This window comes from Leptosomus discolor, chromosome 12 (assembly GCF_034619465.1).
Source record: "Leptosomus discolor isolate bLepDis1 chromosome 12, bLepDis1.hap2, whole genome shotgun sequence".
NCBI lineage: Eukaryota > Metazoa > Chordata > Aves > Leptosomiformes > Leptosomidae > Leptosomus > Leptosomus discolor.
In genome coordinates this window covers 19,835,256-19,849,867 of record NC_141402.1, presented here as the reverse complement: position 1 = coordinate 19,849,867, position 14,612 = coordinate 19,835,256, and the positions used below count along the sequence as shown (strand labels likewise).

The following is a 14,612-nucleotide window of genomic DNA, read 5'->3' as shown; positions in this document are numbered from 1 at the left end:
CAGGGAATGAAACGTTAGCTGCTTGTTTTGCAGTGTCACTTTTTTAAAGCAACAAATGGAACTTCTAAAATAGGGAGCTGAGTATATAACTTGGAGGGTCTACCCACTTCCCTGCCAATCTGAGAGCTATTGCTTTCATCTTTATTGATTCTAGAACCACCATACGATGAATGGGTCTGAAGGTTATGTATTATTCATATGCTCTATCCTACATCCCTGTCAAATTTGTGGACCTTGCTCACCAAGAAAAACTTTCTTCAGAATAATAGAAAAGTTGAACGGTAACTGTACAGTCCCATGGAAATATTTTTATTCTTACAAAAAACTACTGCTTATTTTTGGGCTTGAGATGACAGAATGCTTAAACTTGCAAGGTAACATTCAAGAAGGATCATATTGTCCTTTCCCATTCTATCTAATCATACTTAGTGCTAGGATACTAATGTCCTCATGAGTTCAGAAAAGCAAGTTATAATTCTTTAACAGAGGACAGAATGCTTGAGAATGCAAGGAATTCAGGTATTCCCCTCTCTGTGCAATTTGCTTTAACATATGATCAGTTCTATTCATCTGCTACTCCTGCTGTTTTGCCCTGAGAGCTGTGCTGTGAATAACTGCCACATTCCATCACAGAGGAGGTTGCGAGTAAAAGCATCCTTGGAGTTAGAGCAGGTTTATCAAAGAGTGGTAGTCTTGGACTCCCAGTTTAAAGAACTGGATGAAAGGTGCTCAATCAGAGTGCGATTATTCAGACAAAGTATGGTTGGATCGTCTCATCTTTTTAATTATATAATCTGTCAGAGAAGAGCCTTTATATTCTTATGCACAACTTTTTCCATGTCTGTAGAAATACAAGGTAGTCTGAATTTTCCTAGAGTTAATACCTGTAAAATATATTTGTATTAATAGCATAGCTAAATTAACATAGGCATTCTAAAATGGTTGCTAAGTGAATCAAGAAGTAGACTGATTTTTAGTTAAAAGATTAAGTAAAAAGGAATCGCTTTGGAGTATTGCTTCCATAACTTAACATTTTTCAAGTGGACTTTCAAAGCAGCTCAGTGAAGTCATAAATATGTAGCTGGTCACATAGCTACATGCATTAAGGTTATGTTTACATTATCAAATATATTTGTGTCATCTATATAGTAGATAATGGATGCAGTAAGTCCTTTATCTTTCATATTGTTTGCTATAAAAATATGATAGGATAAAAATTCCAACAGTACTTGAGAAGTGTGTGAAGTTACTATTGATTTACACAAGACTGCTTTAATTTAGCACAGTAAAGCTGAAAGACTTAACCCAAAAATGCTGCAACTACAATTATGATAGTATAAAACTTAATATTACTGTTATTTGAATGCACTCCTATTCTATTTCAGTGATCTAATAAAAATAAATTAAAGGATAATCAGATGTAACTTCATGTTCCAGTTGATATGGTTTAGAATTTAAAGTTTATACAGTTTATAAGAGAGGTTAATAAACAATTTGGGATAGAAAAACTGATCAGAAAAATAAAAATACTTTATTTGAGTATACAGTAGGTTTTTCTTTAAGTACAATGGGTCTAGATTGTGCTACATTTCATATTTCTCATCTCTGGACTTTATATTACTTTTTCATCACATTAAAACTTATGCAGTGAAACTGAATAATGGCAAGTGTTTTTATATCCTTTTATAGCCATTTCTTCTTTCATAACCTCCCCCTGTTTCCTGTTAGCTAAACTATAAGCACCTTTCTGTTAATTTATGAAAATTATTGTTGAGATAGCACATTATCACTGATCTGTATGGCACTTCCAGCATGTTAGAAGCAAAGGTCCAAGCAACATAAAACACATCAAAATTCATTAATGTGGTATTGATTATTTTTTGGATAATTAATTTTATTGCAGACCCTTGAAAGAGATAATGAGCTGCAAAGGGAGAAGGCAAAGGAAAATGAAGAAAAGTTCCTTAATCTTCAGAATGAGCATGAGAAAGCACTAAGAACTTGGAAAAAAGATGTAGGTTTATTAAATTAAATGTTAAAGTATTAAAAGGTTTTTGAAATAGTCATCAAGCATTTCAGGTAATTCCTAAAAGCCAAGAAAATGTTGCAGAAATAATACAATAAAAACAACCCATTTCTTTTCCAATAATGCAGACTCTACTAGAAATTAATATTTTTAAAACGTAGTTTTAGGAGAAATGATGATTTCTGTGCTCTAAAAGGTCAGTGCACTTCCTGTAGTTCTGTAAAGCAAGAGCCAGGATTATTGGGTGTTACCTTGAATTCAGCACTCAAATATTCCAGAATGACACACTTGCCATTACCTAGACATGGAAGGTGTTACAAGTTTTAATTTACATGGAATTTTACGTATTTTTTTCAGGAAATTTGCAATTTTTTTACACAACTTATTCAGAGAACACCAGCATTTCTAGGCTGCACTCTTGTACCCTGAAAAACCTGTCAGTAAACTCTCATATGGTAAAAAAAAACCACACAGACTGAAGTGACACAGACTAAAGGTACTTCTGGAGGGCCATAGGCCCAGGTAAAAAAAGAAAAAAAAAAAAAAAAGAGGAAAAAAAAAAAAGCAACCTCAAACTGAATCATGGAGAGATACTGCAGGCTTGCATTAAAGCCGAGGTCCTGATTTGACAGGAATTATTCCATGTGGATTATGGGGTGAAAGGAGACAAGAAAAGGTAAAATTCTGTACGTCCTCTCAGTGTACACCTCTGTGTGCACCTAAACAATAATTTGTCTTCAATATTTGCCATTTCTTCTACTACTTCGTTACTTTTAAAGAATACTTCAGTAATTATTTTAATCCAAAATCATTAGCAAAATATTGTAGCTGTAAAAATGGTCTCCAACAATAATGCATGTTTACAAGAAAAACTAATGCTTCTTTAGTAAGACAAGATCTGTTTAGTGTGTGGAACCCAGACTCTGTCTTTTTTATTTCTATGTAATTGGCACCTACTGCCAGAAAAGTTTTGAATTTGTTAGACACATTCTCAGGGAGGCTGTGGGGAAATAGTACAAAGTTGTCCTTGTAATCCTGTTGTCAGACTCTTTTGAGTGCAGCCACTACGGAGATGACTGCAACTATGACACTACAAAATAGCTGAACTGCTCTGATGCTTGCTGCCCTGAGAAGACTTGATCTCCCTGATTCCTAGGAGGGTCTTATATCATAGTTTCCTGTATAGACATGGGAATTGGCCCTGCTTACTTCTCAGGAATGTTAGGAACTATTCTTTAGAAGATACTATTTTTTCTGTCCTTCCTCTCCATGTTTCTGCTATGGCTAACTAGAAATTCGTACTCTTAGTGTCTTAAACTATAGTGTCATCATGGATCATGTTAACATTATACACTGCTCTGGAAATATTTGTAAATGATATGAAGGTATTTGTGTAAAATTGCCCTTCTGTTCTTTTTACAGCTTGTATTTTTGACCATCTTTTTTTCTTTTTCAACACAAAAATTTAACTGTTACATACTCACTGAAGCACTGGATACTTGAGGGTATTTACAGAAGTGCCAAGCAAACTATTTGCTGTTGTAGTTTCTTGATAATGTAGGTAGAGAATGAATGTTGCCTCGCACTGAGCCAAAAAAGGAATAAAGCTACAAATACAAATCTCACTTTATTAAGCATTGCTACTTGAAGTAAATGGTGAAAACCCGCCTATAAATAAAAGGTACAGTCTGTAATAGAAAGGTGGTTAAAATTTTGGTTTGAATGAAAGAGCTCAAAATTATCTTATTTCGTACAAAGATATTCTTAGCATCTGTACTTTCTTTTAAGGTTTACTTTAATTTTCTAAGCTGCTGAGACTCCTGTGAAATACTGTTTTATGTATTTGAACATGCAGTAAAGATCTGTGTTTGTGTGTTCTGTGTACCCTCAATTACTACAGGAGGAAAACATGAGAAGAGAAATAGACACTATTAAAAATGAGCTGAATTCCATTAAAGGAGTTCATAGACATCTTGAAGATCCTCCTCCTCCTCTGGGAAATCAGCATTCTGAGCAAGTGGCAACTCTGCAGGTCAGTGTCTCTAATAGCTGCAGTGCTTTCCATTTCTCGTAAAAATATTAAAGAATGAGAGACACGACAGTTTTTATAATCTGGCTGTCATGTCCACTGATCTTCCTTTGACATTGCTAAACCTAAAAATTTATCTGATGTAATCAATGATCCAAGATCCCATTAAAACTTACCGTACCCAGAGAATGTTCCCCTTTCATCCAGAGGGGCACTTATATCATAGAAATTTGAGATGTTACCTCATTAATAAATTTATACATGATAGATAGCAGTTATCTTAAATAATCTATCTTTACTAAATCCTATTTCACAAACATTTTTAATGGGTGTTTCCCAAATACTGTGGCAGACCCATGGGCTTCACAGGTATATAAGTTCCCTGGAAGTGTTGAAGTAAGTCCACTTCTACTCAGAGGAACTCATTTCAGCCTTTGTAACATGGGACAGATCAGAAGATTAATTTTATCAACAAATAGGTTATCTAAGCTCTTCAGTTTCAAAAAATATCCCCAACCTTTGTTTCACTTAGCGTCTTTAAGAATCATCAAAGGCATAGCAGGCTCGACAAGTAATGAATGCAGGAGGTAAAAGACTGTTTTATGCAGCACAGATTGAACTAGAATTGAGCTTGCATTGCTGGGTGAACCAAATCCATGTTCAGCTCAGAGCACATATGAGAAGTCAACAAGTTGGCAAGCACATGGAGACAGTCTTTTGGAGCAAAAGGAAGCACATGTAGCCCTCCAGCTATGTGTTATCCCTTACTTAAACAGGATTGCAAATGTATATTTTAGTCTTTTAGAAGACTGAAAAAAATGGAAAAAGTCATAAACCGTAAGAAAAACTTTCCCTACACATTGAGTGTATTGCTGTTCAGTTGCATATTGGTTATATAATTTTTTACGTTAGTTTTTACATCCAAATAATGAATTGTCCTTCAAAGAAAAGAAAACTCATTTTGCATGTACATGATTTTGCTTTCAGTGTTAGGAAAAGAGGAAGACATTAGGACTGTAAAGACAGATTTTTTTTTTTTTTTTAGAACTAGTTTATGAATTGTCAGTAAAATGATACTGTAATATTTTAGAATTTGGAAGAACTTCAAATCAATTTCTTCACAATGCCTGTATGTATGTTTATAGCTCAAACATACATATACACACATATATGAATATATACACACGCATAACTGCATAATAATGCAATGGAAGTTATACTTGAAATGAGTACTCATCGTGCCAAAGCTATGTGAATTCTACAAGGTACAATGCAAATGGTGTAACCTTTAAAAAACATTGTTTCTTTGAATGACAATGAAATATGGATTATGTTTAGAAAGCAGAATCAATGCACGCAATCAGTCGTTCACGATAAACAGTACTTGTGCTTACCGGGATAACCCTGTGTTTGAAAGTAGGTAAGGTTAAAGCATATGCTCATAAACGCAAAAAAAAAGTCTGAGATGTCTTCTAAGTGGATATCCTACGCTATCTTACGGCAAATTGCCACACCACTTCGTGTTGTACGACCGTAAGATTTCAAAAGCTAGGCAGGTGAGGCTGAGTCAAATCTCCAGTGGAACGCTGCCAAGAAATTACAGGAGCTGCAGCAGATCATATTGATTATTCTAACTTGCAGAATTTCACCTTGTATCAGTAATGAGTCAGTGTCTAGTAAAACAGAAAAGGACAAGGTTGGCTGTGATTTAGATCTTGACTGTGGCTCCAGGTGTTGCAAGGAAATATGCATGTATTTATTTTTACACCTAGTGCAATTGGAAATCCCTGTGATTATTTGTGGGGCATGAAATTTAGAACTTCATACTGTGGAACAGTAATTAAACAAAAGGCCTTTTTTAAAAGAAAGGTACAATGTCAGATCTCATTGCAGACTCAAATTGCATTTTAGTTTAACTTTACCACGCTTCACGTTTAATATAACTTGTAATACAGCTGTGTACCATTAAAATAGGGGTACACCTAGCGATGTGTTATTGTAATTCTTTTGTGTGTGTATGTACAGGGAGATCTGGTTTTGAGAAAGTTTTGAATTTCATAGTCTTGAGGGAAAGGTCATCTTAGGTATATGTATGTTGCTTAGTTAGATTTTACAAAATCATAGGGAAAAACCCCAAAATCCAGGTTTAATAGTTTTGATATGTAGACATTTTAGTTTATGCATCTTGGACCTATTTTTGAAGACCTGAATAGTCATTTGAAGTTAATGGAAACTAGGTTTATTCAACCCGTCTGAAAATCCAGAAAGGAATCATTTCTTGCTTTCTAAGAACACTCTATCATGTTTGTTTCAGATGCATTCAGCAGTTCAGCATATACCAACAAATGTGGTTAAGTTCCACTGTAGTAGCTGTTTCATACCTGTACAAAAGAGTAACATGCACGGTTATGTTGTGTTGTTTGGTGCTTCTGTCTAAAGAAGCAGCTCCTAGAAGCAAGAGGATTATAAAAAAATTACAGCTTTCATGAAAGAAAAAAGAAATTTCTAGTATTTGCATTTGAAAACAAAAACTTAAAAACGTGATGCCAAGGTTGTGTAGAGGCAAGAAGCAAAATGAACCAATTAAAAACTTAGAAAACAAAAAAGATGTAATATTTACAAATTCCAAATCAGAATGACAGGGAAGATGATAAAAAAACATGAGGAAAAGAGAAAGAAATTTCAATTGAAACTTCAAATTGAAGGTGGAGGATTTGGCAGAGGAAAACTATTTTAGGACCCCCCTCCATTCACCATGACTCCTCCCTCCCCCAAATCAGCAAAGGTGGGAGCATCAGGACGTTTCTGTGATCTGTAGAAAATTGTTTCCTGCAGATTTGTATTTTACATCATCTTCTATGCCACCAGTGCAATAATCCCATTTTTTTACCAGTGTTGCCTATGTGCCTCCCTCCATTTTGCAATATATTCTGTCCTCCCCACACATCCGATGCCCAAGCACGGCGCTTGTAACTCCCTCCCACATCCCAGTCTTCCTTTGCAACACCTCCAGCCACCCAAGTATCTTCAGCTTTTTCTCACATCTTTTATGGATTAAGCAATACCCCTGCTCCCTCCCACATCTACCTACTTTTATATCCTATCTTTAGGGCAAGAGCCAGCACGTGCTCCTGCCTTCAGCTGCCAAACAGATGATGATGATAAAGGCCACGTCCTTTTTTTTTGGTGGGGTTTTCTTAGGGTGTTTTTCACTATTCAGCTCCTAGTTTTCACAGAACTTTACTGACTGCAACTTTCAAAAATAAAGACAAATACAGCTGCAGTAGTAGACCAGTGACTTAAACTTTAAGTAGACACATCTTTCAGGCTTCTACTCCTGTTGAATTTGACTCACATTCAGGTTAAAAAGCCATCTGGGAGGGAATGAGGAACTTACTGACAGGAATTGCAGATTCATAAGCCTTATTTGCCTATGAAACAAAGTTAAAAATCCAAGGTGGTTTGTTAGAAAAAAATACGTGTTACGTGTGTAATACATGTCCTCTCCATTTGCATTAACATTGTATACTTCACATGAATGGTCTTTGTTTTGCATCAGAATTGCAAATACAATTTTAAATCTAAGTCCTGAACTTTAATCGGTGACTGTAGTAAATCATTAAAATACGTATAATCTTTTGTTCTTTCTTATGCCAGAGTGGTCAAGAACACTCAAAAGACAGTGAAATTAAGGTTATTCAGAAAGAAAATGAGTGTGTGCAATCTATAATAAGAAAAGATGGTAATTTTGGACATGAAGAAGAAACTGAAGTAAAAAACACAATGGACTACTCTTTAAGCATTGAGGAATTACAGCCAGAACAAAGTAATAACATCATATGGATAACAGAGATAAGTAGTATTGTTGAAGAAAGGATAAAAGTTTACAGACACAGTATATGACAAGGCAATGATTGAATCCTGAATTAAATGTTTTTGTATTAACAACAGTAAAATTCTTGGTGTCAGTAGCGCTGATCTCTGACAAATTCACAAAGCTCTGAATAAAAGCACAGTACTCCCAGTGGCTGCCCTGAGACATTACGTGAGATCCAAGTGCTGTAACCTCTCAAGCTGTAGCTCTTTCTACATGCCAGTTCAAAAAGTGAACAGGGGTTAGGAAGAGCTATAACGTGTATAGAAGTGTTTGGAAGCAAAACCAAGGACTTTCCCTTTGCTAAAAAACAATGAGAAAAAGGCAAAAAAAGAGTGATTGTGCTGCACAGGACAATGAAGTGCTCGTCATCTGGCTAGTCACAATACTTTTCTATACAATGCCCTTTGTAACTCCAGTAAGTAATTTTTTGAAGGCACCTAAAGGAAATGCACTTAGTCTTTAATGCTCAGTCTCTAAAACATGGCAAAGGTAAGTGCTGAGTGACTGCTTCAAAGGATCAATGCTCACAGCCTTCCAGTGTTTCTCTCAGAAAACACCTTTCTGATATCGAAATAAATGCTTGTTCCTCACTGGCCCACTACCATCAAGTCATAGCGTATTCCTTCTGGAATGAACATAGTCCCTTATACAGGGGTTTTTTTGGGTTTGTTTTCCATTTAGCTAAAAATGCTGCTTTCAAATACAAAGACAAATACAGTTGCAGTAGTAACCAGTGGCTTAAACTTTATGTAGACACACAATGGTTGATTAAGCATGTGTTATAACTTTGTAATGAAGACTCCTTTCAATAATAAGGCTGACAGTTGGGAAATATTTCAACTGTAAGCCATACCTAAAATCCACAAACTGTTAATATATTTTCTGTTTGAACAGTTTATAAATATTTTGCAAGTTACCATAATGCAATACTTATTTTCAGTAACTTTTTGATAGACTTGTGTGTATAATGCAAGATAAGAAAAATCAGTGTTGATACTAATCTTGAGTCTATCTCTTTGAAAATTTTAAACTGTAAACATAAAGCATTACTTAACCTCTGGGTTATCTATCACTAACTAGAGAATACACTTACTCTAACAGATTTACAAGTTCTTGAAAACAGTTTTAAGGATGAAATTAATGTTGCTAGCCCTTATGAAGAAAAGCAAAGGGAGTCTTCTCCCAGGAATACCCTCTGCACAGATACTGATTTAATTACTCAAGGACAGACCTCGGAAATACGTGTCTCTGAGTGCAAAGAAGCAGAAAATCTAGGGGCAACACGTAGAGTGTTACTGAATGAAAAAAATGCAAATTTAGAACAAAAGCTACAGGACAGCACTGAGCCATTAGCAGCATGCCACACACAAACAAGAAAGGTCTCTCCAGACACTACTGGGACTATGGGTGCCTACAAGAAAAATGGAAGTCAGGAGACCGACTCTGTCAAGCAAGAATGGTGCAATTCTACAGATGAATCAAATTGTACCAAGGCAGACAAATCAAATACCATACTACACCACAAAAATGTCCTGACACCCGAAGCACCCAAAGCCGAGTCTGAAGTGATTCTTTGCTCTCAGAATACTGTGTGTGATAGAAGTACAGATAATTATCGAGCTAAGGAATTAAGTTTTGGCATCCTATCTTATATTAAAGAAAATTCTCAAACAGAACACCAAGAATCTAGCTTGCTGGACAGTGACAGTTATGTAGGCAATGAATTACATAACACAGAAAAAAACTTCTTAAATCTGAGTGGTTTACATAGAGATAAACTTCCTTTAAAACAGACACACGTCATTTCTGAAGACAAAAATTACAATGATAATGCCAAAAACATAAACAGAAATGGTGCCCTGAGGAGTACTGGTGTTCCAGCAACTGATGCTCAAGATCTACCAACCGTTCATTGTGATAATGCAGGTGGTGATGATGCTACAAAAGAACACAGTGATAATAAGTCTCTCTTAGGTACTTTCAATCTCTGCCCCCCCAAAATAGAAAGAGGAATAAACGTGGATGACATGCACAGCAAGCAACCCGAACAAGACAGTACTGAACCAACAGGGAATGCTACAAATTCTTCGAACGCTGAAGCTGTATCTCCAGTAAAGGCTGATGGTCTTGAAATAATTGCTTATAAAAAACCTCCACCAGATAGAATTAGCAGAGATAAACTAATTCCATGTAAAAAAGTTAATGACGATATTCAGATACACTCCATCAAAAAAGGACATTCCCTGGAGATTAATAATTCAACAAATAACACATTGTTAAAAGAGAAAAAAGACTCACTGAACAGTACAGTTCCAGGAAGGAAGTTTGCTGAGGGTCACCTGAAAGAATCATGCTCTTTACCCATGAGAACATCTGGAAATTTAGTAAACATAAGTGGAAGGTCATCCTTTGATCTTTCAACCTCAGAAAAAAAAGCTGAGAAAACTCCAGTATACTTAAATTTTTTAGACCTCAATTCTTGTTCAAGAGTAAATCAAATGAGAGGTCAAGCTACATGGGCTTCAGCTTCCGAGGAACCTTCCCTTTTAAAAGAGAAACAACTACCATGCTTAGTGGAAAACACAAACGTTATTTCAAAAACACAGTGTCAAAATCTCGGTGAATACATTGACAGAAGAGAAACTGGATTAGGTAAGAAAAATAAGCATTTATATTTTAAAGCATGTACTGAATATACTTAGAAAATTATCAAAATGTGAAATTTCTGCATCTTAGTGTAGCATTAGAAACAGTAAACCTTCTGACATTTTAGTTATATGGAAAAAAAATCAAAACATGAGATTTCTCCGTTAATTTATGGTATAAATGCAACTAAACAGCTTTTGATTGCTCAATTATCTGATTAAATACATTTTCCCATATTTCCCTGTGTGAAAGAAAAGCAGTGCAGTGACAAGCTGAATTTTCATAGGCATTTCTAACCCTAATGGAGAGCATACTCTGTCAGGGCTCTGCACATACCTGAAAAGCATTAAGCAGCTTTTGGAAATTGTTCGGTGCCTTCGTTTTGCATAAAAATTAGGGTAGTTTTTCAACCAGTAGATGCTTCTTTTGAATGGGGCTCAGAGAAAGTTTACTTTTTTATTTTGTTGTACATCTTTAATTCAGATGGACACTTAAAACCATCTGAATGTGCTGAATGTGTGAAAGGAGAAGTTGATATTCTTTGAAGCTCTGGAAGCTGTTAAGAGTGCTCAAGGAGCTTTTTCATCTCCTACTGTTGGCACTTGATTATTGGCTGAGCTGTATTTTGCATAAGAAAAACAGTAAATAGGAAGTTTATTTCATGTGTTTCTAAATCATTACTGAAATGTGGAAAAACTGTATATTAGATTTGTTTTGCAATAAGATTAGCTACTAGATTACCCCTATCTTTATTTACTAAAAGTGCCATTTCTAAACTCAATTTTTTACCGAAGTAATGAAAGTATCGTCTCTATTTCCACAGCAAACTGACTCCAATACATTTAGTGAAGCTCCTCCACTTCAGTAACTGGACAGAGTAAAAGACAACATAAGTGGTGCCTTCCTTTCTCACAATAAAGCTTGCAGGTGGTTTCTATTCTTAATGCACACTGTATGCTTAAAAAAGCAGATGATCTCTTAGGCTCTAGAAGAAATGAAAGCACCTGTTTTTGTAGAAAAATGGAGCTTTGGGTGCTTAGATGTTTTTCAAAAGAGTTAGACCCACAATACAGGGCCTTTGGGTCTACCTCAGGTTTTGCTGATGTCATGGTTTGAGCTTTGCCCCTGGAACATCCACAGAGCAGCACAGACTCCCATCCCTTAGTTTTGCGGCAGTGGCAGTGGGTTGGAACACCAGCAGTCTGGTTTCTTTTGTTCTGGTGTTATGAATTTAGGTTTATAGGTAATTTCATTTCTGTACTTGGTCTCTTGCCTATGTGTATTTGTATACAGGTGCAGTTTTTTGAAGTTCGCTTTCAGAAAAGTCTTTGTCCCTAAAACAATAGCAGTGGTAACAAAGTAGCAGAATCCTGATCTGATGGTACATTATTTCTTTTAATAATGTGAATTTTGATGCCTGTTTCAAGAAAATGAATGCATAGTTATGTTATGTTCTGCATCTCTCTTTTCTGTGAGAACAGACAGTTCTATCTGAAGTTCTTCCATGTGCTCCTCCTCCTTTTCTTGTCAGAAACCTTTCTGTATGCAAAGTACTTAACTCCTGAGAGGTTCATCCGAAGGAGTTGGTAGGGACTGTAATATAACTCTAGTTCCCCACATGAATTGCCCTGTGACCAGTACAGTCACCAGTCCTCTTGAATTCTAGCAAAACTTCACAGTGAGGATCTTGGTCTGGGTCCCAGATGTCCCTCTCACTCTTACTGTACTGCCTAAATTAGATAGGTCCCCACTTCAGCGTGCTGACCTCTCTGAATCCTGCACCTCTTTTGGAGACTAGAGAACCTTACTGTCAGGGCACCTACGAGTCATTGTGGTACTCAGCACCACAGCCTCCAAGATTTATTGGGGCTGGGGGTTTTAAAATGTTTTGGGTTTAGATATTTTCCCAAATAGCAAACCTGGAGTGGAATCCATGTGGACAGTGTCCCTAAATTTTGGGGTTTGATTTTGGTTCTGTTTTTTTTTACTTACTGAAGCACAAACAGTTTAGCCATATGGGAGACATAGAGGTGAAGAGCATTGGTGGAAGACTTTAGTAAGCCTATCCGAGGGAATTCCTTTTACTGCCTAACCACAACGCTATTTACTATTCGTACAACTGGTTCCCAGAAAGCAGCCGCTCCACATCAGTAAATGGAGGAATGAACTGGGAAGGGGCAAGATCTTCCTGGCAAACTCTTAAAGAAGAAAACAAACACAAACTCATAACCGGTTCCCTCTTCCTCCCAAGAGAAAATGACAGTATTCTTAATTAACTGTTACATAACCGTGAGGTAACATGTATTTTCACAGCAAAACAAAGATTTTTACTATTGTAGCAGTGACCAACAGGCATTGGTGTAGTGACAAAACAGCTCTTTGCATTATGAGTAATTGTGAAAGTACGCTTATGTTTTGATCTGGCAGGGAACACGATACTGGTTTCAGTGGAGGCTACTAGCAGTGCGTAAAGCCGTTGCAGGATCGGAGCCTTATTCTCAGCTATGATTAATCTACTTATTTGCCCTTCCTACCTTTAGTAGATAACTATAGCCTGATTTCCTGAAATATTAGGTATAGCCACGTACAAAAAGACAACTTATTTAAAATGTCGTTGGTCTAAAACCTTTGTATTTAGAATGTCTTTTTCATTACAAGTCACCCTGGAATATCACATCAGGATGGCAATAATTACATATTTTATTATCATTATCAGAAGGTGAGTCTTAAAGCAATACTGTTTGGAAAAAATATATTCAGTTAGAATATTCAGAATACATACTTTTTTCTGTAAATCACAATTTTAATCTGTCATTAACTTAATATGTGAAAATGCTATAAAACATTTTTAATGAGAGTAGAAACATACCTCACCTTTAGAGACAAAATAGATGCAGAAGGCCGTGAAAGAAAAAAAATGAAGAGGGAAAAGCCTACAACAGCAATTCAGTGATTTAAAACAAAAATATTCCATTTCTTAAGATCAGAGGCAAACCAGAAGTTTAGTTACTTTACAATTAGCGCCTAGAGACTAAATTGCAGTTGTTACCATTTCCTTTTTGTCAATCAGGTTCTACCAGTTTTAACAGAGCTGCAGACACTTTGAATACCTCCAGTATCCATGGAGACCCCCAGGGAGACCCTAGTGAAGAATGGAATGCTACAGCAAAGCCTTTTTATGATTCTTCTTTTCCCACAGAACATGTAAGTCAATTAAAAATATTGCGGACCAGACCTCAGTGAGCTAATTCCACAGACATTTGTACAACTGTACGCATCTGGATACTTTAAGGCTGAGTCAATCTCCAAAATAATATCAAAAGGGCAACAAGGCACCATTTTTCACAATTAAGGTTGATAGAAAGCAGCAGGAAAAAGTCACAGCATATGAATCAAACAGATGCTAACCAGTCTGTTTGGGAGGGGAGGAAGAGGGTAGTTCATTGTGTAGCCTAATAAAAATCATCACCTACAGTAAAAGTAGGAGTTAAAATAAAAAAAAAAAGAAATAAAAAAACCTTAGTAAGTAAAAGTATAAAAACATTTTTTCCTTTATTACTTGACAGGAACATGTTATTTAAAAGAACCTGTGAAAGACCAAAAATTCAGCGTATCTATGAATTAGACCCTATCCATCTATTCCGTGCTGCAGTCACGTGACACCATATTTAACGTTATCTTACTATCTAGTAGGATGACATTACACAAGCATGTGTAAAAGCAGGGAATTAAAAATAAACCTAGTTTCCCTGAAAGACAACTTCATTCAGGACAGCACTAGCAATGGCTCACACTGCATTTCCAGATCAATGTTAGACTGTGGAGCTTGCGCAGCTACAACTGCTCTATTAGGGTTTGACCTAACGCTAAACATACTATTCAAAGGTGATACAATAATTTACGACTGCAGTTGACTTTCCTTTTTAGGAGAGGTTCTAGAGGTATTTCTCAGGTAGTTACATGTCTCCTTTGGCTGAGGTTTGAGGTCAGGGTGTAGTGTTTTCAAGTGACAAAGCTGGTTGACTTCAGCGGAC

At 36.1% G+C, this 14,612-nt stretch overlaps 1 protein-coding gene across 1 annotated transcript in view; it reads left to right on the top strand.

Annotated features, from left to right (window-relative positions):
- Positions 1–14,612, top strand: part of CCDC73 (coiled-coil domain containing 73) — a 56,568-nt gene that overhangs the window by 39,472 nt on the left and 2,484 nt on the right. Inside the window, exons 12-17 of the mRNA XM_086472320.1 lie at positions 1,904–2,014; positions 3,927–4,058; positions 6,370–6,405; positions 7,713–7,881; positions 9,034–10,584; positions 13,649–13,782. Of these exons, the coding sequence (XP_086328446.1) occupies positions 1,904–2,014; positions 3,927–4,058; positions 6,370–6,405; positions 7,713–7,881; positions 9,034–10,584; positions 13,649–13,782 (2,133 nt within the window). The remainder of the gene's footprint in view (positions 1–1,903; positions 2,015–3,926; positions 4,059–6,369; positions 6,406–7,712; positions 7,882–9,033; positions 10,585–13,648; positions 13,783–14,612) is intronic.